We start from the raw sequence: 26,942 nt of genomic DNA, 5'->3' as shown, positions 1-26,942 counted from the left end.
TGTGTCAAAGCTGGTTCTTCTGTCTGTGTGAGGTTATGAGCATTTTCTCTCACTATTGTTCAGTTGTTTGTTCTGGTTAATTTCTCCACTGTTTAGTTGTAATTCCAGATTGATTCTCAGTGGAGTTTAGTGTGACTTCCACTCATTTCTTTACCATCTTCCTTTATTATCTGTTGGTGGTTCCTTTGTTGGTGGGTTTCCTCTTCCAGCAAGTATACTGGTGTTCACAGCTCCCACCCACTTTGTTATGTGATCAGTTGGATGGGGAAGGCAAAATGGATTAAGATAGTGGGAGTGTATTCTAGTGTATTCTATGGGATTTAAAGTACCAACCAATAGAGAAGAGATAGGAGATCCTTTGGATAAATATAGTGTTCACCACGATATTTCACCCAAGTAGCCACTTTTCAAAAAGGGTGGAAAAAGATAAGACTCTTGTTAGAGTGGGGGAAAATTAAGAGTTGAATCTAGAAAACAGTGAGCTTGTGGGAGGTTAGATTATGAGATATAGTGAGGGTAAAGGATAAAAATAGGCATTGTGTTGGAGAGAATGAAGTTAACCACAACAGTAATGAAGTTCCAGAAGACAGTGAAGTGGGCTAAGATCTGGGTGGGGTGCTGTGTAGTATTTAGAATTATATGGAACAAGAGTTATTTACAATAATACTAGAACAACATTCATATGACAGAATCTATATGATCTGCATAACCAGAATAGGAAGTACATGACCTAGAGTAGTGTGCTATTGAAACACAAGTGGAGTTAAAGAAGGAAAATTAAAAATACACTATGAAAGAGAGAACAAGGAAAACCAGACAAATAATGCAATTAAACAAATAAAATGAAGCCCGGGCTGGTGTAGCTCAGTGGATTGAGTGCGGGCCTTCGAACCACATGATCATGGTTCAATTCCCAGTCAGGGCACATGCCTAGGTTGCAGGCCAGTTCCCAGCAGGGGACTCATGAGAGGCAACCATACATTGATATTTCTCTCCTTCCCTTCCTCTATAAAGATAAATAAATAAAATATTAAAAATAATAATAAAATGAAGAAAACTAAACAGAAGCAAAATAAAAATACTAATAAAATTTAAAAAGTAAAAATAATGAATATACAATAATAATGCAAGTAAACAGTAACATGCAAGTTCTCTGGAATAGCAAAGTGAAATTTGTCTCAGTTTCTCAGTTGTTATTAGCCTTATGATCCCTCCTTGGGTCTTACTCTGGTTCTTTCACAGAGCTATGTCTTATTATTTCACTTGTGGGAAAAAAGAAAAAAGAAAAGCCCCCTGCTGACTTTAAACTGGCCAAACAAGTTCTGCTGGTCTTAATGGCTGCAAGCAGACTGAGGAGGGTTGAGATTGCTTTTCTCCTTTCCAATGGTTTTCCAAGGATGAGGACCAGGTCTGGGCTGAATTCTTCACAGTTGCTCAGCCTCCAGCCCAGTTCCTCAGTTTGCTGCTGGGCCCCCAGTGCCCTTCTGCTCCAGGCTGGCACCTTCAATCTAGCAGTTGTGCTGTCCTTGATGTGTCCCAATTAAAGACAACTCACACACCACATTCTAGTTCTTTGCTGTACTGGGCGCTAGGCACTCTAGAAATTTCTTCAGGGTAGTTCAGTTCCCCCACTGAGTTAAGTCTTTCAGGGGACTGCTAGGCTGCAGGCCAGTTCCCAGCAGGGAACTCATGAGAGGCAACCATACATTGATATTTCTCTCCTTCTCTCCTTCCCTTCAGCTCTAAAGATAAATAAGTGAGCCCTTTTTTCCCCCGCAAGTGAGCCCTGTTGCTCTCATCTTTGGGGAAACTTCCTTACTCTTAGCAAGCCAGTCTGTTTAGGAAGAGTGGAGGCACTGCCACAGGCTGTGGCTGTGAGAGCTTGGTTTGGGGGAGGTAGGGGTGGCTGCTGTGGGAGAGTTCCCTAAACAGCTACCAAGCACCTTTTTTTGAACAAAATCCTCCTGGTCAAGCCTTCCATTACTAAAAAGTGCCCAGCCTCTCACACAGGCCTACCTTCCAACCAGACCAGAGACTTATCTGGGTCAGGGTCTGTCATGACCCAACTCTTCTCCCTTCTCCAGGAGTCATCTAGCTCCCCAATTTCTCTGGTAACCACCCAGCCTGCATCCATAGCATAAGTGGGTGAACACTGCCCCTGCATATTTGCCACTTAATCTTTATTTCCCCCAGTGACTTCAAGCATTCAGGTCCATCCTGGATGCTTTCGTTTGGCAGGGGAGGGAGCTTTTGATTTGGCTCTCTTCCAAGACTCCTGTAGCAGGCCTGGCATGTGCCAGGATTGGGGCTGCAGCGGCCCCAGTCCCTATGCTGTGTCCCAATGCATAGGGTCCCTAAGGACCTTAACATCCCAAAGCATTCTCTCTACCATCTGTTTTTCAGTGTCCTCTATAATTTTGGCCTCCAACCTTCATATATGCTGGCATTCTGTTGCCTGTTCACTTCATATATGCTGGGATTCTGTTGGCTGTTTCTGAGATCAACTAGGTGTTCCATCTGTGTGTGTGGGGAAGTAGACTCTGCTCCCATCTATTTCACTGCCATCTTCTGACTCTCTAGATTGTTTATTTGAGATTTTTCTTGCTTCATGAGGTAGGCTTGTATCGTTGTGAATTTTCCTCTTAGGACTGCTTTGGTTATGTCCTATGGATTCTGGGTCATTTTGTTTTTGTTATTATTTGTCGAAGGTATGTTTTAATTTCTCCCTTAGTCTCACTGTTAACCTATTCATTGTTTGGTAGTATGTTATTTAGCCCATGTGCTTTTGTATTTTTCAGGGTTTTTTTGTAATTGATTTCTTGCTTAATACCATTGTGGTTGGAGAGGTGCTTGATGTGATTTCAGTCTTCTCACATTTACTGGGATTTATTTTGTTCCCTGACATACAGTCTATCCTGGAAAATATTTCATGTGCAATTAAAAAGAATGTATATTCTACTGCTTTGGGGTGAAATGCTCTAAAAATATCAATTAAACCCATTTGGTTTAATTTGTCATTTAAGGCCACCATTTTGTTGTTGATTTTCTCTCTGGAAGACCTATCCATTGATGTCAATGGGGTTTAAAGATTTGTACTATGACTCTATTACTGTTTATCTCTGCCTTTATGTCCTTCAATATTTGTCTGTATACTTAGGTGCTCTGATACCTCTTTATGAATTGACTAAGTTCTCATAAATTGCTTCTCTCCTCTGAGAGCCAAATGTGAATAGGACTTCTGGAAACTGCAGACAGCTGCTCAATGGCCTCCTTCCCTAATCATCCATAAAAAGTGAAGCTGTTTTGTCTATTTGCCTGTGGGCAATCTCCACTTGCCCTTGGAGTTTCATGAGAATGATCCCAAAACTTGTTGCTTACTACAGCATTCCTTTGCCCGGGTTCAAAGGCCTAGTCCCCTTCTCATCAGGCACAAAATTTATTGATTCTTCTGCTGAGCTATTTTTAGGCTTCTTACTTGCCCTCTTGCATCTTTCTACAGGACAGATATTACTATTGACTGAGAACACAACATTTATTTTCCAGCTGATTAACCTCTTATAAAATTCTATTACTCTACCTCCCCCTCTCATACTGTTATTCATACTGTGAGCATGAAACACCCTGAATTCTGCCACTCTTCGTCACCAGTAGAAGAAGGAGAGCCTTGTGGTTATCTTACTTCACATAATTAGGGAACTCTATATATCTCACTAAGATTTACTAATATTCAATTGAGAACCCTTACCCAATACTATTTGTTGATATGTCAAAACTAAAGCTAGAAGTTATCGAACAGCATATGCTTTCATTAATGTATGGTCTTTCTTAGAATATAGTCCTCTACCTGAGGTAAAAATCAGCCCAGATTGAAGAACTTATTAAATTTGTTAGAGCTTGCCAACTAGCTAAAGAGTAGATAGTAAACATACATACAGATAGCATGAATGCTTTTATAGTAGTATATGACTTTGGGATGGTACAGCCCTCACTGAAATGGACAACAAGTTAAGCACTATACATCCTAGAGAGGTACCTATTATAAAGGTTGAGAACCATGCAAAAAAGAGATAATGTTGATGCTAGAAAAAATCTTTTAGCAGGTTATCCTCACAAACAAGTAGCCTTAATCAAGGTCATGTCCTTATCTAAACCCTCAAAGGCACACTTCTGGCCAAGATGGAGGTATAGGTAGATACACTGTGCCCCCTTGCACAGCCAAAAGAAGGATAACAACAAATCTAAAAACAAAGAACAACCAGAACTGACAGAAAATTGAACTGTATGGAAGTCCAACAACCAAGAAGTTTAAGAAGAAACATTCATCCAGATTGGCAGGAGGGGTGAAGATGGACAGCTGGGGTGGAGAGGACTCAAGGTTATTAGGGGGTCATGTGTCACCAGTCAACAACATAATCCTGGAAAAACTATAAAAGTGGGTCATGGCCAGGAACCAAATACTCCAGGGTTTTTTGAACACCTTCAGATGGATTTTATTGTTTCTATCCTCCATTGGGTTTGAATATGTTTTAGATTTGAATGTGTCACAGCAATGAAACTTTATGGCATCAATCCTTGGATTTATGTTTACAAGTAAAGAAGAAATCTTGAATTCCAGAGGGAGCAGTCCTCAACATAATAAAGGCCATATATGAGAGACCTACAGCCAACATCATACTCAGGCAGAAGTTAGAACTTTCCCACTAAGATCAGAAAAAAGACAAGGATACCTGCTTTTACCACTCCTATTTAACATAGTACTGAAGTCCTAGCCACAGCAATCACACAAGAAAAAGAAATAAAAGGCATCCAAATTGGAAAGAAAGTAAAACAAATTGTCATTGTTTGCAGATGATGTAATAATATACATAGAAAATTCTATAGAATCCACCAAAAAACTACTCAATTTAGTAAATGAATTTGGCAAAACAGCAGGATACAAAGTCAATATCCAGAAATCAAAGGCATTTTTTGTATACCAACAATGAAATATCAGAATCAGAAATCAGGAAAAAATCCCACTTGCTATAGCAACAAGAAAAATAAAGTAGCTGGGAATAAACTTAACCAAGGAATTAAAAGGCTTGTACTCAGAAAACTACACAAAACTGAAGAAAGAAATTAAGGAAGACAAAAACAAATGGAAGCATGTACCATGCTCATGGATTGGAATAATAAACATTATTAAAATGTCCAAACTACCCAAAGCAATCTATAGATTCAGTGAAATACCTATTAAAGTACCAATGGCATATTTCACAGATATAAAACAAACACTTCAAAAATATATATGGAACCATAAATGACTCTGAGTAGCTGCAGCAATTTTGAGAAAGAAGAACAAAGCAGACTTCTCTTCTTCAGCCTTCAGGGCTTTTGCTCCCTCTGGGGAATCTTGGAACTTCCGCATGTTGAAAAGCTGAAAGAAACGCTCAGCCCACCGCCCCCACAGCCACACAGGTACTAGGCTTTTCTAGGGTCTTCTCCACCACCTACAGGGCTTTCTCTCTTTGGGTATGCCACTAACATTGGACCAGTCCAAGAGTGGGAGGCCAAGCCACCACCTATCCAGGCCCCACTCTGGTGACCCCTGAGGCTCCTCCATACCATTCTGTGATGAATCCTGCCATCAGCACCAACTGTGTTGCAACCATTCAAGGCTGGACAGGTTCATGTAATTCTGGCAGAAAGAAGACTATTCATGGAGCTGTTGGGAATGCTTGCCATGCCTTTAGTCAAGGGTGGGCAAGCCATGCATGCTGCAAGCTGCGTGTCCCCCTGTATGTCTCTGCATGTTACCTGTCCCTCTTTGTGGCACCCAGAGTAGTACTTGTCCCCCAACATGGCACCCAGTGGAGAGTCCTTAACCCCTTAAATACTGAAAAGAAAAAAAGCTGGCAGAGAGCCAAGACAGGTTGTATAACATAGCAAGATTCTGCGCATGTGAGCCCATTCAAGGCTATGGGAATACTCATCTGACCCACTCTCAAGGCTATGAGAGCACTATTTATCAGGCCCATTCTCAAGGTTATGGGAAACTGCTTCTTTCAGTTGTCCAGATATCTGGGTGAGGAAGCCAGACTGCCTCCCTACACTTACATATGTGCAAGACACATTGCTAATATCACCAAGAGCCTACTAACCTTCCATCACTGTTAATTCTTTAGTGATTACTCCAATAGATTCCCTTGTGACATTTTTATCCTTGCATTGAAACTTCAAAATCAAAAGGCTGATGTTTCCAACTAGGACGTTAAATACAGAAAATTAGTTTACACTTTTTATGATACATGATTTTATTCACATAACTGAAATTGTTTTCTTAGTTACCTGGATTTACAAAAGCAAATTAACATGGTATGGTTTAAATAACCTTTCATAAACAGATTTTATAAATTTTAATAACTGACAGATTGCTACTTAATACTCAGTAACTTTCACGTATATGAAGGAAACTTCTGATAGGATTAGTACGTATGAGTACTTTTATAGTTTAGGACTAGACAATTGGATTATTAGTTAAGAGTTAATCACTGAGTCAGCACTGAGACTCAAGGTTATCACCCTGATAAAAACAAACCTGTTACAGCAACTCACTTATTGAGTAGGCATTTTTAATAATTTGAGAGTTTATCCTTATTTAATAAGATGAGCATTAAGCACATCTGAAAACCAAAGTTTACAACTAGATATTTGTAAAAGAATTAATTATAGTGTATCTGAAAAATGGCCCAACTACAGCCATATTATATCTCCAGTAAGTTTTTTTCCAGCTCTCTCCCTGGGTGTGTAGACAGAGGCACACACACACCATGAGGCTCCAAGAGATGCTCAGCCAAGCCTTTTTGGCCACAAAAATGCCATAATTTTACTGCTTTTGTGAAATGACAATAAAATACAGTATTGTAATAAAACTATACTTGAGTCCTTTCACAGTGATTTATATCTGAAGACCAGACAGTGTTTTGGTAACCAATCCTCTCCAGTAAAGTTACAGTACTCAGACAACAGAAGAACCACCAGGACTTTCCAAAAGCTACTCCCACAAAATGGAAGGAATACAGTGTTTATGACCACAAAGAAGCAGAGAAGAATGATATGAAGCTTATGAATCATGGTCAGAATCTAAAAATATCTTGCTATAGCAGCTTTAAGTTACAAACGCAGGAAGGGTGGATACACGTACTTTTTCATATAAAGCTCTCTACTAGCCAAAACACTGTCTTTTTCACATCAGAATTGTAATTGGAGGTGTCATACTCTTCTGTCATTGTCAATGTTACTTCTAACATAACTAGCTAAATAGTCCCTTTTAAACTGTGTACCAGCTCCACCCCCTCATAATGTGTAACATGAGCCACTGCTTTTTGGTGCTGGGCATATAGTGTATTAAAAGCTGGGGATGGGTTCACAGCAGCCACATTTCTGCTGTCAGCAGTATCTGGACTGAAGGCCACTCTACTCCAGTGCCCTTTCTTTCATACTATTTTTGACAAGGTGAACACTGAATAATGGGGAAAATATGTCTGTGAGCTCTCTTCCTTTATACTGCCTGTTTACATGGCAAATACGGCATCAGATGTCTCCATTGTGCTAAACCTAAGAATCATCTAATTAAAAAATATTCTCAGGATCTTGAATGTTGAACTGAGGCTGGTCCCAAGTTCCCCTCTCCCACTCCAGCCCTGGCAGGGTTTTGACACCATCACGGGGCCTTGCCAAGGCTCCCATTCTCAATGAGGACCGGTTGTTTGGGCCTGTGTTTTTCCTTGCTGTCTTTTTTTGGGGGAGTGGGGGGTATGTGTGCTTCATGTTTAAATATTGTTGCCAAATTTGATGGCAACAAGAAAAATCAAACAGACCAGGTAACAAGTGAGGGAATCAAATGTGTGAACACAGAATATGGTGATCCCTGATAAACACAGATCAATACTGGTGCTGCTGAGGGCTGAAGAGGAAGGAAGGACCTGAACACTGCACTCTCAGCTCCTATCCAGAGCACAATGTCTGCTAGGAGGGAAAGTCACCAGCCAAAGGAAAAGAAAAAATGAGGGACCAGTGACAGCCTCAGCATATTTCCTTTCCTTGTGAGTTCATTACCTTTCACAAAGAAATGTTAACTATCAAATGAGTCCATTAATTGTGCCGCTGAGGGTGAAACCATCCAGTTAGCATATACACTATCATTTGCATATCTTGGACACCCAGGGTTAGTGCCATCGGCTCTCGTGAGTGGTACAGGACTCTCTTCAGGCCAGTTCGGGTCTGACATGCCTAAAAATGAAAACAGATAATTTGTTCTGCACTGAAGAATCAAAATTTCATGTGCAGACAGTAAGGCCTTGGCAAAACTCCCTTTGAGGTTCAAATCAAACTTCTGGTTTCAGTGCCAATTACATGAATGGTTTCATGCTCCAGGTTTCCAAAACACATGTTTAGAGGAAATATTATGAGCTCTCTTGGTAACTATAACTTAACAGAAACTACCAATTTTGACTTTTATAAGCTTCAAACTCTCAAACCTGACATATATTTAATGGCCTATCTAACTTTTTCTAAAGCAGAGTAAAGCACCAGCACGTTGCTGTACTAAAAGGCTTGCTGCAGCAGGCAGCTTCCATAAAATGTCTGTAATCCTGGGGGAGAGGATATTCCAGATCAAGGGTGCATATAGGTGAGACCCACAGTGGTGACAGGAGAAATGGCATGTAGCACTAGACTCAAAGCCAGCAAGGAATCAAGTGACTCAGAAGGCATGCAAAAAGAACGATCTCAGCTGCAAAAAACAATTAATGATGAAGTTAGGAAACAGAAAAAAAATTCAAGTATTTAATTGAAGACAAAAGAAGGAGTTTTGGCAAGAACTGCATTCACTATCCATTGCAAGACCACAGCACCACAGACTACGTTATTTCAAAAAGCATTTACTCTAGCTTTTAGCACTGACTTCTAAAGTGACAACTGTCATGACAGTGTGTAATGCAAAGGATGTGAAAACAGCAGCTTGTGTGTGACTTCCCCAATGTGGGACTTGTAGCTGGGAACCCCCCTACCAAGGGGTCTCCCAGAGCTGCTCACCCACCCAGACAGGGTTGGGGGAATCACTGGCTGCACTCAGTGCAGGCAGGGTGGTGCTGGCTCCTCCTGTCTAAATTACATGCCCTCCCCCAGTTAGGTAAGTATATCCCAGTAGTTAAATTAGAAGTACTATCACTTGATACCTACCCCAGAAATGACTTATTCATCATTTTTTCAATATCCCCTGAGTTTCTGCCCTGCTCTCTATCATCTTAAATTGCTGGGCAGTATGACAATTACACTTATTTTCACATCCTTTAAAAAAACATAGCTGCAAAAATGCCTAAATGTAAACTTATGCAAAGTCAGACATTACAAATAAAAAGGTTCAGAGTGGACTTTGGTTTCATTCAGACAAGAAAGACTCTTAAAAAGCATTCCAGAGAGTAAGTACAGTGTAGAGAGGAACAACATCACTAGAATCTAGTAAATGCATGTGAAATTCTACCATAGAGTTTGTTTTCAATCCACGTGGAGGGGAGGGTTCGAGGGAGGGGAGCATTATTACAGTCCACCAGGGGTGTCTCCTCTTCTGAGAGGCCATCATCGTAAAGCAGGGAGTCAGATGGGGTAGAAGCAGCCAGGTCCAAGTAGTCCTAGAAGAGATAGATGGCTGGTCACCACCCTGCAATATGTGCTACTACTGGATATGTCCTTAGGCAGAAGCCCTGGCCATGTCCCATCCTACACTGGCCTATCGGTTTCTCTCAGAGATCTGAGCCCATCACCAGATTACCAGCATAGGGGTCCTACAGCCCCTGCCTCACCAAGCCCTGTTCCATAGTCCTCATTGCTCCCCCCCTCTAGAAAGTCACCTCCTTGTATGCAGAAATGTCCTCCACTATTATTCTGGTCCTATCTTTGCAGCACTGGGCAACATGCCCCACACTGGGGAACAGGTCTGTTTGTAAACCCTGAGGCTCTCTGGGGGAGCGGAGCGCACTGCAGCCCCATTACTCATGCAGAAGTGTCAAGATACATCTTCCACCTGCAGGACACTTTCCAGCTTTCTTCCAAAGACTCCTGCCATCTAGAGTATCATATCAGGACTCTGAAATCTGCAGTCATAGATGTGGGTTTTTCATAGGCTTCAGGTCCCAAGCATGTCAATCCTGCAGTGCCTGCTACTCCCACTTCTCTGGTTAAATGTGTAAAAAACAGTCCCAGAATTATCTTTACTGCCTCTCAGCACTGCTCTAGGAAAGGTCATCTCTTTGCATCAGCTATCACTTTTTTAGGGTGACCTTTCATTCACAGGATTTGGAGGCTTTGCCCAAGTGATACACTGATGCTAGGTTTTATTACAAATGGCCTAGACCATGCATCTTGCTTTTCCTGTTTGAAGAAATAACAACTGATGGTAAATGTGTTCGTGTGAGGATGAATAGTCTGTATACAATGCAAAGGCAGGATCTTTGTCTGTTTGTTTACTTGCATTCCCATGGTCTAAGACAGAATATGGTGCACAGCAATTGTTCAATAAATATTAATTGAAACTTTGTTGACTTTCTCATTTTCCTACAGAGTTGTAAACCGGAGGCACACATTGGGATTTTGAACATTTAAATGAGTTGCTAACTTTAAAAACTGGGACACTTGACATAAATATCCCTTAAAATTCAGAACACCTGGCATGCTTAATTCACTTTCCTATAGGTCACATGCAGCTACAGCAAGAAGTCTTTTAGAGGGGGCTGGTGTCCTACTCCGTAGTCACTTCCCACCCTAGATGGGACTCTCAGAATATCTGAAGTTAGAACACTCACATCTATTCTTTCCCATGATTTTGTTTGGCTTTGGGATATCTTCCTCCTACACCTGACTTTTGAGAACTCTTCCTAAGTGCCAAACTGAGAATCTTCCTGACCTAATGATTTGAAAAGAAGCCCAAGAAGCCTGGTGCCCTCAAGAACTCAGTATGACTATCTTCCCCTGTATACCCTTGCTCTGTGCCTGCACAGGGACCACCTGTGTTGAGGCTGGAAACCACCCCTCCCATTTCCCACCCACCACACACACCCCACTGCCATGGTCAGCTTGTAGGTAGCCTGCACTGGGAATCTGTTCTAGGTACTCACTCTTCTCTTAACCATCATCTTCTCTAGGTCTTTGCTGATGTCGGCAAACACTGGCCTCTTGTCCGGCTCCTGCTTCCAGCATTGCAGCATCAGGCTGTACCTGGTGGGGAGTGTAGATAGGTGGCTACAACCCAGCAAGGACCACCCTGTCACAGTCGCAATACCTAGCAGTGGCAGGGCCTGGGGGCCTCTGTTCCCAAACCCAAAATCAGTTTCTGCATCACTGCATTTTTCTCTGAGCTGGGCCAGGGTCTCAGGGGTCATCAGGGGCTCAGGGTGGTCTGTACCATAAGCTTCCTTTTCCATGAGAGAGATTTGTTTTCATGTCCCTTTCAGGTACACTGGTAGGTACACAGCTAACAAGATGTTGTGCTCACTATGGTGGCTGAGTGGAAATGCCAGTCCTTAAAACTCTTGTGAAGGATGAACTAGATGTGGAAACAAAAACTTCTGCCAATCACACCTCTATCCTATACATTTATCACTTCCTCATTTCCATGGGGCCCCATCCTGGCTGCAAGGCCTCCTGTGCTGCTGTGTGTGGAGCTCTGGGAGGCTGGCTGCCAATCCAGGCTGCCAGTGGGGTGGTGCCACTCACTTTTAGCCCTGAGTTAGGCACAAGGCCCACAGACTTTGTGGAATATATGGACCAGCATGTCTCTGCATGCAAACAACCACTTTCTTATGTGTTCGCAACCTGTCCTCCAAGAATCATCTGAGAGAACCTTTGTGTGTGAAACTTACAACCTTGGGCTGAAGTCTAGGCTCCTCCTGCTTACCCTTTGCCTGTCTTTGCACCTCCACTTGGGCACACCCCAGTAAGTGCCCCATGGGCCAGTCTGAATTACCTTCCCCTCCCCCAAATGACCTGAAAGGACAGGTCTGTGGCCTTGGGCTCAGCTGCTCTCTAGTGTGAAGTTCATCTCATTCTTCCCACAACCCCTCCCTGGGCCCTTCTCCCCCTTATCCTTATAGGTCCCACAGGGAGCCTGCCCAGTCCCCAGTGGAGTTTGATCCCCAGCGTCTGCCACCATGTCCAAGGGTGGTTCTGTGATGTCTGCCCTGCCACTACCCACCACCCAGCTCACCACAGACTGGCACCAAGGGCTGGTCAGGAGTGGAGAGGGAATGCATGCATAAGCCCTTCCCTTCTCAGACCCAGGTTGTCTATATCAGGGAGGCTGGGCCCACACAGAGCCTGCTCACATCTCCTCACTGCAGTTGTCAGGCCTCTCCATCCGGTAGCCTGTCTTCAGAAGGTTGAAGAGCCGCTCAGGTGGAATCCCAGGGTAGGGGTTGCCCCCCAGGGTCACAATCTCCCACAGCAGGACACCAAAGGACCACCTACAAGGAGTCAGACAGCCAGTGAGTGGCTACACCAGGCCTGCAATGCCCCCTAAGAAGCTCAGACATCCATCCTCCCAGCAGCTGCTGACCCATCAGCCCAGAGTCCATTGCTGCCACCTAAAGAAAACAGGTCTCAGCCTGGATCCCACTGCACCAACTGATGCAGGATGGAAGTGGGAATAGCCTTCTCTCTGCCCTGCCCCTGCTGCTGTGATGCTTCCCCGAAGGTCCCCATACCAACGAGGGCACTGAGCAATGGTTCCCTGAGGGGATGGCCCAGCCCAGCCCAGCAAGTGCAGCAATATGCAGGCTGGACCCAGGTCAAGCGGCCAGGTGTCGGTTACACTTCCTTCACCTTTTTGTGCTTGAAAATTTTCATAAAGTCTTAGAAGAAAAAAATTCACTGCTATTGAAAAAATACTTAGCTGTGAGGGAAATTTAATTGTAAAGTGGGAACAAAATCATAGCACAAAATAGCATTGTCACATGAGCCCACTTACAATGATAAAAAGAAATACCCGCACACCACAGAAAATACTAGAAGGCCATGCTTATGAAGGCATTCAGTAGTTACTTAGGGATCCAAGTGACTCAGCCTCTTCATCATGCTGTACTCTAAATTTTCTGATTGCCTTATAGTCAACTTCCATAATCAGAAAACAGTTTAATACTATAAGAACTGCCTTGTCACAGCCCACATTATCCAAGATATGCATGTCTGTTGATGTCAGAACACTTAGAAGAAACAAATCTGTTGTGTTTTTGAAAATTATGGAGTCTGTAATTTGACCTGGAAGACTGAGTTTTGGTTCCTGTCTTTGAGAAGTTTGGGGCACAGCAGCCTCATACTTACTCAAGATCATTCCCACCTGTGGCAGGGACCAATCCCAGGGTCCCTGTCTGAGCCCAGTCGTGCGCAGGCCCACAGGATGGGAACTGTTTGACTGGACCTGGGTGTCACTAAGACTCCCACAGAAGGGAGGGAAGAGGAAGGGGAAAGAGAAGAGGAGGAAGAGAAGGGTATTTGCAGCCACTGCTCACTGCTCTCATGAATGCTACTGTGGCTTTCAGAACTACTGCCTGAACCCTAGTCATCTGCTCAATGGTCCCTTGTTGCGGATCACTGCAGATGGATGGCATGAGCTGAAAGTCACTCAGAGGCTGTGCTGTTCCTTAGCTGAGCTGCCCAGACAAATATCATAGTCCCTTTCACATGTAACCTGCACCCTAGGAAGGCAAAACCCACACTTACACATCACTTTGGGTGGTATAGATATGATCAAAAAGGGACTCAATTGCCATCCATTTCACTGGAATCCGACCCTAAAAAGGGAGTGAAAGAAGGGCATTAATGTTGCTCAGACACCTTTTGAACTGGAGGAGAGGAGTGGCCCTGTTTCAGGTGATTCCAGCTCTGTGGGGTACTGAGTAATGACACCCAGAATATTCCTGGGTATCCAAATGGTAGCACAGCTTCAGAGAGGCCAGAGATTTAGCCTAGATTTTCTAGGCATGGTTGAGATGACAGAGGTAGTCAGCTGGCTTGCCCACTGATACACAGGGCTTGCTTTTCACATACCACATTCCTGCTGAGAAGAAACCCAAGGAGTTGATACCAAGCCCAAGGAAGGTCCCCTAGGTCACATCTGGGGAGCTCTGAAGCATCCTGAGTGTTTCTGTCCAACCAATGGGCCAAGGACATCATCCAGCAAGATCTACCCTGATATCCGAGGGTGAATGACTTTGGGAGACTTCTAATGTAAACTAACACACAGCAGGCTCTTATGAGAAGCAGAAATCTGCTTATATGCCTTTAGGCTGGTATTTCCCTTTTATGCCAGGGCCCTTGCAGCATCCTCTTAGAACAGTGCCCCCCACCATAGAGGTACTGGGGTAAGGCCTTACAAATCATTTCCAATGCAACTTTAAAAATTTTTATTTTTCAGTCAAAGTTCGCATTCAATATTTTATTAGTTCCAGGTGGACAGTATAATGGTTAGACATTTATATACCTTACAAAATGATCCTCTTGGTAACTCTAGTACCCATCTGACACCATACATAGTTATTACAATATTATTGACTATATTTCCTGTGCTGTACATAATTTATATCCCAGAAACTATTCTATAGCTGCCAATTTATATTTCTTAATCCCTTCATCTCTTCACCCAGTCCCTCAACCCTCCTCCCATTTGGCAACCATCATCTTGTTATGAGTTTGCTTGTCTTGCTTGTTAGTTTATTTATTTATTTTTTGATTCTATATGTAAGTGAAATAATATAGCATTTGTCTTTTTGTCCAAGATATGTTACTTACTTCAATACTCTCTAGGTCCATCCATGTTGTTACAAGTTTTAAGACTTCATTCTTTTTATGATCAAATAATATTGCATTGCATATATGTATCACCTCTTCTTTATCCATTCGTTTTTTTTGTTTGGAGCATATAATCCATTTGCATTTAAACGAATTACTGTCAGGTATGTAGTTATTGCCATTTTATTATTTTCTGATTGTTTTTTAGTTCTCTGTTTCTTTCTTGTCCTCTTGCTCACTTGTCTTGCATGTTAATAATTTTCTAGCGTTGTGTTTAAATTCCTTTCTCTTTTTTGTATCTCTTTTGAATTTTTGGTTTGTGGTTAGTATGTGCTTCATATGTTCCAAGCTATGTTTATAGCAGTCTATTTGAAGTTGATGGTCACTTAAATTTTTTTTTATTTTTTTATTGATTATGCTGTTACAGTTGTTCTATTCCCCCCTTCATTCCCCTCCACCCTACCCGCCCATCCCCATCATTACCCCCCCTTTAGTTTATGACCATGTGTCTCAATTCCTTTAGATTCTATATTTCCCATGCTATTCTTGCCCCCCCATGTATTTTCTATCTACTGTCTATGCTACTTATTTTCTGTACCTTCTCCCCCCTTCTCCTCCTCCCACTCCCCTGTTGCTAACCCTCCTTGAGATCTTCATTTCTATGTTTCCACTCCTGATCTAGCTGTCCTTTTAGTTTGCTTTGGTTTTAGGAGTGGTTGTTAATAACTGTGAGTTTGTTGTCCTTTCACTGTTCATGTTTCTTTAACTTCTTTTTCTTAGATAAGTCCCTTTAACATTTCATATAATAAGGGCTTGGTGATGATGAACTCCTTGAATTTGATCTTATCTGAGAAGCACTTTATCTGTCCTTCCATTCTAAATGAAAGTTTTGCTGGATAGAGCAATCTTGGTTGTAGGTCTTTGGATTTCATGACTTGGAATACCTCTTTCCAGCCCCTTCTTGCCTGTAAGGTCTCTTTGGAGAAATCCGCTGACAGTCTGATGGGGACTCCTTTGTAGGTGACTGTCCCCTTAGCTCTTGCTCTTTCTAGGATTCTCTCCTTCATTTTAATTTTGCCTAATGTAATTATGATGTGCCTTGGTGTGTTCCTTCTTGGGTCCAACTTCTTTGGTACTCTCTGAGCTTCCTGGATTTCCTGGAAGTTTATTTCCTTTGCCAGATTGGGGAAATTCTCCTTTATTATTTGTTCAAATAAGTTTTCCACTGGTGGCTGGTCCTTTCCCCCTTCTGGTACCCCTATAATTCGGATGTTGGAGTATTTAAAGATGTCCTGGAGGTTCCTAAGACTCTCCTCATTTCTTTGAATTCTTGCTTCTTGACTCTTTTCTGTTTGGCCATTATTTGCTTTCTTCTGGTCCACTCCATTGATTTGAGTCCCAGTTTCCTTTTCATCGCTATGGGTTTCCTGTGGAATTCCATTCATTTCCATTAGTTTAGCCTTCATATGTTTCTCTAATTTGTGGCTATAATCAACCAGTTCTGTGAGGATCCTGATGACCAGTGTTTTAAACTGTGCGTCTGAGAGTTTTGCTATTTCTTCCTTGCTTAGATCTATGGGCTCTGGGGCTTTGAGATCTTGCGACATTTTTTGGTCTGTTCTGGCCCTTTAAGTGTGAGAAGGGGTGCCTTGGACTCCCAGGTCTCTGGGTTGTGACGCTGTATGTGGGGGTGTGGTCAGAGCGGGGAAATGGCGACCCCCTCTGCTGTTTCTCACAGCTGGGTGAGGATTAGTGTCTCAGGTGGTTCACCTGGGCCGGGCCACTCAGAGTCGCTGGGTTATGACGCTGTATGTGGAGGTGGGGTCAGAGCGGGAAAATGGCGGCGCCCTCCAGCGCCGCCAGCCATGGGGACCCGCCCCCCGCCCCGCTGGGCCCGGGTCCAACCGCCCACTCCCTCGCCTGTCAGCCCGCACACAAATGCGCGACCACAGTCAACACGCAGCACCGCTCTCCTGCTGTCTCCCCCGTGGTAGCTCGCCTGGTGGCTCGCTCGGTTGCTCACTAGGTCCAACCCTGTACCTGGATTCTGCGCATCTGGATTCCGCGCCTGAGTCCGGCTGACTGAGACCTCCTGTGCAATCCCGCTTCACCAGCCGCTGGTTTCGCCCCTTACTGGTCAGGCTGAAGAATTTGTTGTTAACGGACTTCCGAAAAGTTCAATTTTCCGTGTTCTGGCTGTGTTTTCTGTTGCTAATATTTAGTTGTCTCTAAACTTGGTTGTATGAGAAGGCACGGCACATCCACCTATGCCCCCATCTTGGCGGAAGTCCCGGTCACTTAAATTTGAACACATTATTTAATAATTACTATTATTACTCACCCCTTCCATATTTATGTTTTTATCATTTTTTACTTCTTTTGTGTGTTTGTATGTATCCTTTAATTTATTTTAATTACACATAATCTTGCTACTTTTGCTTTTTAACCTTTGTCATGGCTTTAGTGTTGGTTGAACCACTGCTTTTATTACATGTTTGCCTTTGTCAGTGAGATTTTTTATTTGTATTTTTTCTTTTCTTTTCCTCTTCCTCCTTCCCTCCTCCTCCTCCTCATTCTTCAAAAAGTCCCTATAATATCCCCCATGATAATGGTTTGGTGGTGATAAACTCCTTCAGCTTTTTCTTGTCTGGGAGTATCTTTATCTCCTTTGATTTTTAATGGTAGCCTGGCTAGGTAGAAAAATCTTAGTTGTAGGTTTTGCTTTTCATCACTTTGAATATTTCATATCGATCCCTTCTGGCCTACAAAGTTTCTGTTGAGACTGCAGCTGACAGCCTTATGGGAGTTCCCCTGTAGGTAATTAACTGCTTTCATCTTGCTTTTTAAAAAAAGATTCTGTCTCTGTCTTTAACATTTTGTATTTTAATTAAAATGTGTCTTTGTGTGGCCCTCTTTGGGTTCATCTTACTTGGGACTCTCTGTGCTTCCTGGAATTCTGTGTCTTTTTCCTTCAACAGGTTAGGCAAGTTTTCAGTCATTTTTTCAAATAGGTTCTCAATCCCTTATTCACTAGCTCTCTCCATTTTCTGGTAGCACTATGATGTGTATGTTATTATGCTTGATGTTGTCCCAGAGGTCCCATCCCTTAAAGTAGCCTTATTTTGAGAGATCTTCTCTCTCCCTCTCTCTAAGACTGCTGTTCTGATTGGGTGCTTTCTGCTCTGTTGTTTTCAGAATCGCTGATCCAACCCTTTGCTTAATCTAATTTGCTGTTGACCTCATCTAATATATTCATTTCAGTTATTCAGGTATTCTTCACTTCTATTTTTAAATTATTTCTCTCTTCTTTTATGCTTCTTTTTTCTTTGTTGAAGTTCTCACTGAGATCATCTATTCTTCCCCTAGGCTCAATTGAGCATCCTTATAACCCTTGTTTTCAACTCTATCTGGTAGATTGTTTGCCTCCAATTTGTTTAGTTTTAGTTCTGGAGTTTTGCACCATTCTTTCATTTTTGGCATGTCTGTCTTGTTTTGACAGCCTCCCTGTGTTTGTTTCTATGTATTAGGCAGATCTATGTCTCCTAGTCTTCACAGAGTGGTCTTATGTGGTAGGTGTCCTGTGGGACCTTGTGGTACAGTCTCCCTGTTTACCTGAGCTACATGCTCTTGGAGTGTCCTTTGTGTGGGTTTTTGTGCTCTCTTATTGTAGTTGAGCCTTGATTGCCATTGGCATGTAAGTGGGTAGGAATAACCCTTATGCTGATGAGCTGTGAAGACTGGCCATGACTACAGCAGACAAACTACTGTGCAGGGACTTACCCCAGGAGTGAGATTTGCCATAGTGAGATTCAGGTACCTGCTGAGTTCACCTTTTGGGTATGATGTTTGTAGTGCTAATTTGGTGGCGTTCTGGTGTGATATGAAGCCGGCCATCAGGTGTGTAGGTTTGGGGGCCTCTTGGAGAGGCTTCAGTGCAGGACAAGGTAAGCCGGTGACTGTGTCTGGCCTGGAGCCACCTGGTAGAAACTGCAAAATGACTTTTGGTTGGTAGCTGCCTATTCTGGGCTTGGAGGCATTTCAGAGTGGTTATGCTGTGAACCAAGGCCAGTTACCACTACTACCAAGCTTGGGGCCACATAATAAGAGGTTTGGGGCACATTGAGGCTAGGCGATTCTTATTTGGGTTTGTGGACCTTTGAGAGATTTTAGAAAATTCTGCAGTGCAAAGACAGACTGGCAGCTCGTGTGGATTAGCCTCTGAAAGAGATTTGGGCCAGGCAGGGTATAAGAGAATCATCAGGGCAGGATGGAAACCATAGTAGACTAGTTAATGGAGACTCGGACTTTGTGCCAGTTTGCACTAGTAGGCTGGGTTGGTGGATGGCTCAATAAAACAACAATGATGCTTGCAGGCACTATGCTCCTGGAGAGAAGTGCCCTTCCTACCCTTTCTCTGAAGCCAGACAATTCAGTTCGTTCCTGTTTGTCACTGACAGTTTATGAGCTATTATCTTTTTTCTGGAGCTTAAGGTTAGTGTTTATGAGGGAGTGAATCTGTACTTGGGCCCTTTACAAGGACTCCTGGGTCTACAGCAGTCCCTCTGCCTCACCTGGAAGGAATCCCCACTGATTTTCACAGTCATTTGTTGTGGCAGTTCTTCTTCCTGGCACTGGTGATCTGAGCTGGAGAACCTGGTGTGGGGATGAGACCCCTTACATATCAGTGGGGATCTCCATAGCTGAGATGTCCCTCCTGATTCTTAATTGCTACACATGGGTGTGACACAAGCCCATTTTGCAACTCTACCTCTCCTACCAGTTTCACTGTGGTTATTTCTCTATATTCTTGGTTATAGTCTCTTCAGATAGTTCTGAAGAGATATTGTTCTATAATTCAGTTGTAATCTTGATGTGATTGTGGGAGGAGGCAAGCATAATTTACTTATTTTGCCATCCTGATCAGAAGTGTCCCCAGTGCAGATTGATAAATGGCTTTTCAGTAGGTAAGTTTTCAGGCACAAATCAATAAAAAAATCAGTGCACTGGATTTTAATGTAGCATTTATTATAATTACTTTTTCTTTAAAGTATTCTTTAGAATTCATGTCCTGCCCTGGCTGGTATAGCTCAGCGGATTAAGCGCGGGCCTGCAAACCAGACAATCACGGTTTGATTCCCAGTCAGAGCACATGCCTGGGTTGCAGGCCAGTTCCCTGCAGGCCAGTTCCCAGCAGGGGACACACGAAAGGCAACCATACATTGATGTTTCTCTCCCTCTCTCCTTCCCTTCCCCTATAAAGATAAATAAATAAAATCTGTAATAAAAAAAAAGAATTTGTGTCCTTAATGAAGTATGGCTGTTTTGGGGGTACATGTTTGTAACAATGCTGCCTGCAGCCCGTGCTCTCCAGGGCCCTGTGTTTAGACTCCTTGTGTTTCTCTTTTCTGTGACACAGCGCATTCTTAGAGGATCAGTGTAACAACAGGAAGGCTCTGTCCACATCCCTTCACAAGGTGGGGAGTAGCCCCTCTCCATTTCCCCTTTGGCAGCATTGAGATATGCTATCATGACAGAAACCCCAGAAAAAATGAAACACTCTCTTTACAGCCCATGGCAACATAAGGACTTCGCCCCACCCCTCAGAGTGAAGCTGAAGTGTATGCAGTTACTTTCAGCGTTGTTGTTGTTGAGCAGCATCTGTTCTGAATGTCAAGTCAGTTGTGACTTGAATGGATTGTGGGCTGGCCCTGTCTTGTCTGTCATAGAGAGGCTGCAGGAGAGGGGTTAAGTGGACAACAGAACTGAGAGGGCCAAGATAAATGCCACAGGAAACTGGCCAATGTCATGGACTAGATTCCCCCAGAGGGGCCCAATCACCTACTTCAGAGATTTGGAGAAAGCTTTTTGAGGATGCTACAATGAATCTCTGGATCCCATCTCTAGGGCCCTCCTTGCACCTTCCAAACTTGCCCAGCCAGGGATTCACAGGCCCCTGTTCCATGGGAACCTCCACCTGTAATAAAACCTCCACCTTCACTCTTTCCTGCAAAGAAAAGCCCTTCACTCTCCTCTGGGAAAACAGCTAAATTACACAAAAAAGAAACAGTGACCTTCATTCTGTAGAAGGAAAAGGGACACTGTGGGGAAGAGGATGGCTATTTCTGAAGCATTAGGTGACCTTCAAAAATGATAGTGATTAAAAGCAACAGAAGACTCAGGGCTGAGTTCAGGAAGGGCAGATGTGGTCCTCAGGAGGAGAAGGAACAGACTCAGGGGTCAGTCCTAAACTGGGTCTTTGGAGACCTAAGATCAGGGAAGGATTTAGGGATGAGGGCTAGAAGTTTATACTCTAAAAATCCACTTGATCTTCCCCACGTATTCTAAGGGCCCTGCCTCCATCCTGTGGGCACTCTGACTACTATCCCCACCCAGCCAAGGACTTCAGGCCAGCACATCCTAGAACCTGGAACCTGGTACCTTGCTCCTTTTCACATAGGAGTCCTCTTCATACACATCCCGTGACAGGCCAAAATCCGAAATCTTCATCTTCCGCCCTTCGGCTACTAAGACATTTCTGGCTGCTAAGTCCCGATGAACAAGCTGCAAGGGAGATAATAACAGGGACCTCTAAAACCCAGGCCCATCATAGGCAGTAGGAGTGTGGGCCGGGGCAGCACATACCTTCATCTCAGCCAGGTACCGCATCCCCCGTGAGATCTGCCAAGCGAAGGAGATGAGGTCACCCATGGTCAGGGCCCGCTCATCTGGGTTGTCCAGGTAGCTGGAGTTGTGGCTGCCTCTGCTGCCAACATAGCCAGGACCTGCTTTGCGGCTCTCTCGCAGGAAGCCCCGAAGGGAACCATACTTGGCATATTCCACGATGAGAAGCAGTGGCCCTGGGGGCAGAGGGGACTGTGGGCTGGCTGCCTGCCAAGCCCTGAGCAGGTGGAGGTCAAAACAACTGGCGCTCCCACAGAACAGGAAGGACAGGATGCAGGCCTTCTCAGGACAGCTCTGCACCCTACCAGTAAGTAGGCAGAGGGACACAGCCCTGTTCTGAGTGGCAAATGTCTGGGTTCTGGGCAGCTCCATGACTTAACATATTTTCCTATGTATAATACACACTGTTTTACCCAAATTTTTGAGGAAAAAATAAAGATGTGCATTATACATGGGTAGTACTTGAAATGCCTTTTATCTATTCTTGTGTTTTGTAATTATTTGTTACATAAAATTTCTTATACCATAATGTTCAAAAATAAATGCTAAAATTCCTTTACGATAAAAAACAAGTATCTAAATATAAATAAATAAAACATTAAATTAAAAAATTAAAACCAAAGATTTCTTCCCTGAAAGTCTGGGCCAAAAACGTGGGTGTGCATTACACACAGCGGTGCATCGTCACGGCAAAATACGGTGAGTCCCAGGTCATTCTCACATCATTTGCTCTCCACCCAGTGAGGCCAGTGAAGCCACTGCCTGGGTGGTTGAGCATGATCTTATCCCAGAGTGCTGAAGGCAGAAGGCTACTGCACTCAGTGCCTCCTGGGGATGTACACCCCTGCTGCTAGTATGTCAAGCCTTTCTGTATCCTTGGTCCTGCCATAGCATGGCCTGGGAATGACTGATGGAGGCAGAGTTTGGATTGCACGTAGCCCACCTGCTTTCTGTTCCCATCCTACATGCAACCCTAGGACCAGTATCCTTCCTGTCCTTTCCTTATTGGCTTCCTGTCCCCTCACACCTGCAACACACATGTGTGCATAAACAGTGAGAGGCCCTAGGTGGCTGGTCTCCTGTGTCCTTATGTGACAAACAGTGACAATGCCTTTGTCATGCAGGGCTGGAGTCACCTAGAGATCATGGCATGGCTGGTCCCCCATAGGTCCCTAGAAGGTACTATCCATTTTTGGAATTCTTTGTCTGGGGCAGGGTGTTAACAACCAGAATGTTACCAGAGACATTTGGGCAGCCCCAGCAGGCCTATGGCTCCCAGAGCAGTGGCCTCATGCAGGTACCCCTGCAGCAGCCCCTTCTAGCCTTCTCGCTGATGTAGGAGGCTCTAGCCAGGAGCCAGAGACATAGATCATTCTTCCAGGAAGACAGAGAATAAGGGCCAGAGAAGAAGAGGATGGGGAGGGGGAGGAAGAAGAGCGCAGCAGCTCAGAGCTCCTGGCCTGTGGCAGGCAGCTGCTATCCTGTGGCTATCCTTACCATCCTGGCTGCAGGCCCCATACAGCTTGATGACATTGGGGTGGTTGACCTGCTTTAGGAGGTTGAATTCTGACAGTAGGTCCCGCAGCTCATTTGGAGAGGCATTCTCTGAAATACATGTAAACAAAGAAGGTTGCAAACCCATCCCCCGGGAAACCCCTTCTGTGACAATGCAGGGTCACATTAACACACACTGGAGCTCAGCAAAGATCCATTATCTCCTGAAACACCTTACCCCAGGATTCCACAGCTTGGGGCTACTCTCAGCCCATAGGATGGTTGGCTTCTTCCACCTCTGGGGAATAAGAACCTGAGGACCCAAAGTCCACACAAATAGGATCTCTCCATGGACAGCCTCCCAGGGCTGAGCTATGTGTAAGTAGAGTAATTTCCTTGCAATTGTCATCTTCCAAAGACAAGAATTCATAGACTCCTCTCATTTTTCCTTCTCGAAAGGTAAGGTGACTCCCTGATGCCCCCAAACACCCAGTGACCAAGCATTCAACAGTTGTAGGCAAGGCCCTGGAGAAAGGTAAAGATCACAAGATTTCATAGAAGTCCTCTGACGATGAGGAGGATGTGCATCCTGAGAGTGGGTGGAGCTGGGTTTGGCCTCTCACCAGGAGCCTGGAGGGAAGGTTTTTGTGTGAAAAGCTGTGGCTAAACAGTCCTCCTGGCTCAGAGTCCCATGGCTCACTGCCCATCTGTGCCATGCCCTACCTTGGCTGCAGAATTCTCTGAAAGTGAGAGGATAGCTTCTAGAGAAGATGGCACATGAGGAATCAGGACCCCCTGTATCACACATGGGAGATCACTGTGCCTTCTTAAGGTGTGGGTTCTCTTGGGTAAGATCTGAGGGCCTGGGGAAGCATCCAGAAGCACAGTGATAAGTGGCTCCATGACTGCTGCATTAGAATCCGTGTGTGCACAAACCAACATCCACCCACTGCACTGCTGCTGGGACTTTGGGTCAGTCTACTTGGGCCAGAGCCCAGGCATAGCAGAGGGCCATCTGCCCAGTCTCTGTGGATAAACATGAATGTGTGCTTGTGTGACCACCCAGAGCCAAGCCTGTGGCACAACTGGTCACTTATGGCAAGACTGGGGAGGGCCAGTCTTCCAGGGACTCTGGGGTTAGGGCCAATCCTCTCAGGTGGTCTTCTCACCAGGAACCCAGCAGTCAGTTAGCTGAGAGAAATGAATGAATGGGGCAGAGTGAGGTGGGAAGAACTATCAATTCAAAACCAAAAGAGCTCTTAAATTTTTAAAAACTCAGATCTTCACCCAACATTGGTATTGAAGATATACCACTCTAGAACGTTTTAAGGGATGAAAATCCTTGCCCTCCTTCAGGAAACACCCTGACCCATGTCACCTAAGATAGGTGGGGCCCCCAGACTTCAGCCACTCAAGAACAACCATGGGAGGCTCTTGATCAGGTGTCAGGACAGCTGCCAGCATATTGGCTTCATCTTCTCCTTGGGGCTCCCAAAGGTGTGCATGGCAGGACTACCTGTGTATACTGCCTGGACAGGTACCTTTCAGCATCTTCACAGCCACAGTCATGTATCCTGCTTTGCCTTTCAGCCGGAAGGCTGTTGCTTCCACCACTTTTCCAAATTCTCCTTCTCCCAGAGTTTTCCCAAGAACTAGGTTCTTCCGAGGGAATTCCCACTTTGGATCCTCCTATATTGGGGTTGAAGGAAAGAAGAGATGCAGAGAGGCATATGGTGAGGATAAAAGAAAAGAAATAAGGCAAGACCCATGAACAAGCTCCACTCTGCAGAGAACTAACCATGATTTGAACCAATAGGTAACAGTCATTCATGTTGATAAAGGCAGGATCCCACAGTTGGGCCCTAAGGTGCCATTCCACAACAGGTCTCCACCATGACAGGGCAGGTGTTGCCATGGACTGGTCTGGCGTCTGGATGCTTGTACCCTGTTTTACTGAACATACCCTGGGCTACCCTGGGCCCATGTCCTTGTCTCTCAAACAAGGTATTCAGGGACTACTAGGCAATAAAGGTACTCACGTAGGAGCATGGTTTCTTCTGTGGGAGTCAGAACCAATTCTTCTGGCACTGGGTCTGCTTTAGACACAAGGCCCACAAGGCACTGACTGGGCTGAAGCCCAAGCCCAGGTATGCCCTCTCCAGAGATGCCTAGAAGACTGAATTGGTACCAGTGGCCCAAGTTGCCTCCCAGCCCATAATCCACACCTACAAGTGGAAGTGTCTAGGGCAACTTCCCTGTGTGGCAGCCTCTGGACCGGTACTACTATGCTCCTGAGGAATTTCCACGTAGCTGTGTGAAAGAGGCTGTTCCTCCTATGGAGTTGGCCATCATCTTGAACCTGCATACACCTGCTTATCATGCTCCCCTTCACACACCTTGCATTCTTACTGAAGTCTTGTCCATATACTCAAGACCACTCTAGGATGCCTTCTCTGGCACCCTGCTTGTCTTGTATACTTGAATTCTTACTGGGATGCTGAAGCCTGTCTGGACTCTCCCCTCCTATGCCAGAACTGGGCATCCATCTCTCCAAGTCTCCCTGCAGCTGGGCATGGCTATGGCTTCTGGGAGCTGCTCATGATATGCACTACCAGGCTTGCCAAACTCATAGAGATGACACCACTGGGAATATATTTGCCCCTGAATGACCAAAACTATGCTGTTTGATGTTTGGGTACAGAAGCAGCTTCCTCTGGCCAGGAGAACCTTTCAGCCAGCTACCAAGTATCCTGGTGTTGCCTCAGGTTCCCTAGGAAATCAAAGTTAGGGTCAGAGTTGACAACAGTATCATCACTGCCCTGGTATCCTCACCTCCACACTGGATTGGATAACTTCATTTACTACACAGAAACCATGCTGAGCATATGTGGCTGTAACCAATTTGATTCTCTTAAAAATATTAAATATCATTCTCTCTACTTTATATATGAGTAAACTGAGGCTGAGTGGTTTAGTAACACGTTTAAGGCCTCAAAGCTGATCAGTGTGACTCTTGGGTCTCAGGCTGTGTTTTGGTTGCTCTGTATTCTGGGCAGGAGGTGACTACCAGGATATATAAAGGAATCACATGACTCATTCCAGAGGTCTACAGTGGCAGCTGAGATGCTGTTGGCTTGGGTTGCAGGCCTTCCATCTGCTAAGTGGTTTGAACTAGGAAAGCTGGAAGGAATATCGTAGTGGCCACTGCACCTGCAAAAGACCATGGCCCAAATCCTCACTAAGGGGAAAGGCTCCTCCTACAAACCCCAGCTACCTTCCAGCCCTGGCTGGAGACTGCCAGGGCCATGTAACCGCTGGATACTGAAGCTCCTGCCTAGAGATGCCTGGAGGTACAAACACAGAACTCTCCCTTCCCAGCCATGTGGTGGGACTTGTTTCCATGTACCCTCCATTCTGAGTGTATTTTCCTAAGTTTCTCTCAAAATGTGGTTTCTACTTCTGGCCAAAATGGAGGCATAGGTAAATACATTTGCTTCTTCACACGACCAAAAGAAGGACAACAACTAATTTGAAAACAAAAAATAACCAGAACTGCAAGAAAATCAAACTGTATGGAAGTCTGACAATCAAGGAATTAGAGAAGAAACGTTCATCCAAACCAGTAGGAGGAGCAGAGATGGGCAGTAGGGAGGAGAGGATGTGCAGCGAGGTGGCAACTGGAGGACCGGGAAGGCAGGCAAGGCAGCAGCTGGTGGCAGCTGATGGACTGGGGCCAGCAAGGTGGTGGCTGACAGACCAGGCAGTCTCACATTTGTGTGCCGATAAACTGGGAGGAACAACTGAGGAGCAAGACAGACCACCAACCCAGGATTCCAGCATGAAGAAACATAGCCTCATAACCTATGACTGGAGAAATCTGTGGGGGTTGAGGCAGCAGGAGAAACTCCCAGCCTCACGAGAGAGTTCATTGGAGAGACCCACAGGAT

The 26,942-nt window shown here is 44.6% G+C and overlaps 1 protein-coding gene across 6 annotated transcripts in view; it reads right to left on the bottom strand.

Annotated features, from left to right (window-relative positions):
• Positions 1-6,324: 6,324 nt before the first annotated feature.
• The window catches only part of RET (ret proto-oncogene), a 79,385-nt gene continuing 58,767 nt past the window's right edge, over positions 6,325-26,942 (bottom strand). For 5 of the 6 annotated variants that reach the window (XM_053671429.1, XM_053671431.1, XM_053671430.1 and 2 more), the window contains 9 exons: positions 24,537-24,684; positions 22,999-23,106; positions 21,463-21,677; positions 21,259-21,381; positions 13,753-13,823; positions 12,360-12,497; positions 11,154-11,253; positions 9,524-9,671; positions 6,325-8,271 (listed from right to left, as the gene is read on the bottom strand). In XM_053671429.1, coding sequence (XP_053527404.1) covers positions 8,114-8,271; positions 9,524-9,671; positions 11,154-11,253; positions 12,360-12,497; positions 13,753-13,823; positions 21,259-21,381; positions 21,463-21,677; positions 22,999-23,106; positions 24,537-24,684 — 1,209 coding nt within the window. In that variant the 3' untranslated portion in view covers positions 6,325-8,113. Of the gene's footprint in view, positions 8,272-9,523; positions 9,672-11,153; positions 11,254-12,359; positions 12,498-13,752; positions 13,824-16,873; positions 17,118-21,258; positions 21,382-21,462; positions 21,678-22,998; positions 23,107-24,536; positions 24,685-26,942 lie in introns of those variants that run through there. The other variant, XM_053671434.1, reaches the window with a different exon arrangement.

This window comes from Artibeus jamaicensis, unplaced genomic scaffold (assembly GCF_021234435.1).
Source record: "Artibeus jamaicensis isolate MK-2021 breed Jamaican fruit bat unplaced genomic scaffold, CSHL_Jam_final contig_687, whole genome shotgun sequence".
In the NCBI taxonomy this organism is placed as follows: Eukaryota; Metazoa; Chordata; class Mammalia; order Chiroptera; family Phyllostomidae; genus Artibeus; species Artibeus jamaicensis.
The sequence above is the reverse complement of the archived record's forward strand: the minus strand, read 5'-3'. Positions and strand labels throughout refer to the sequence as shown.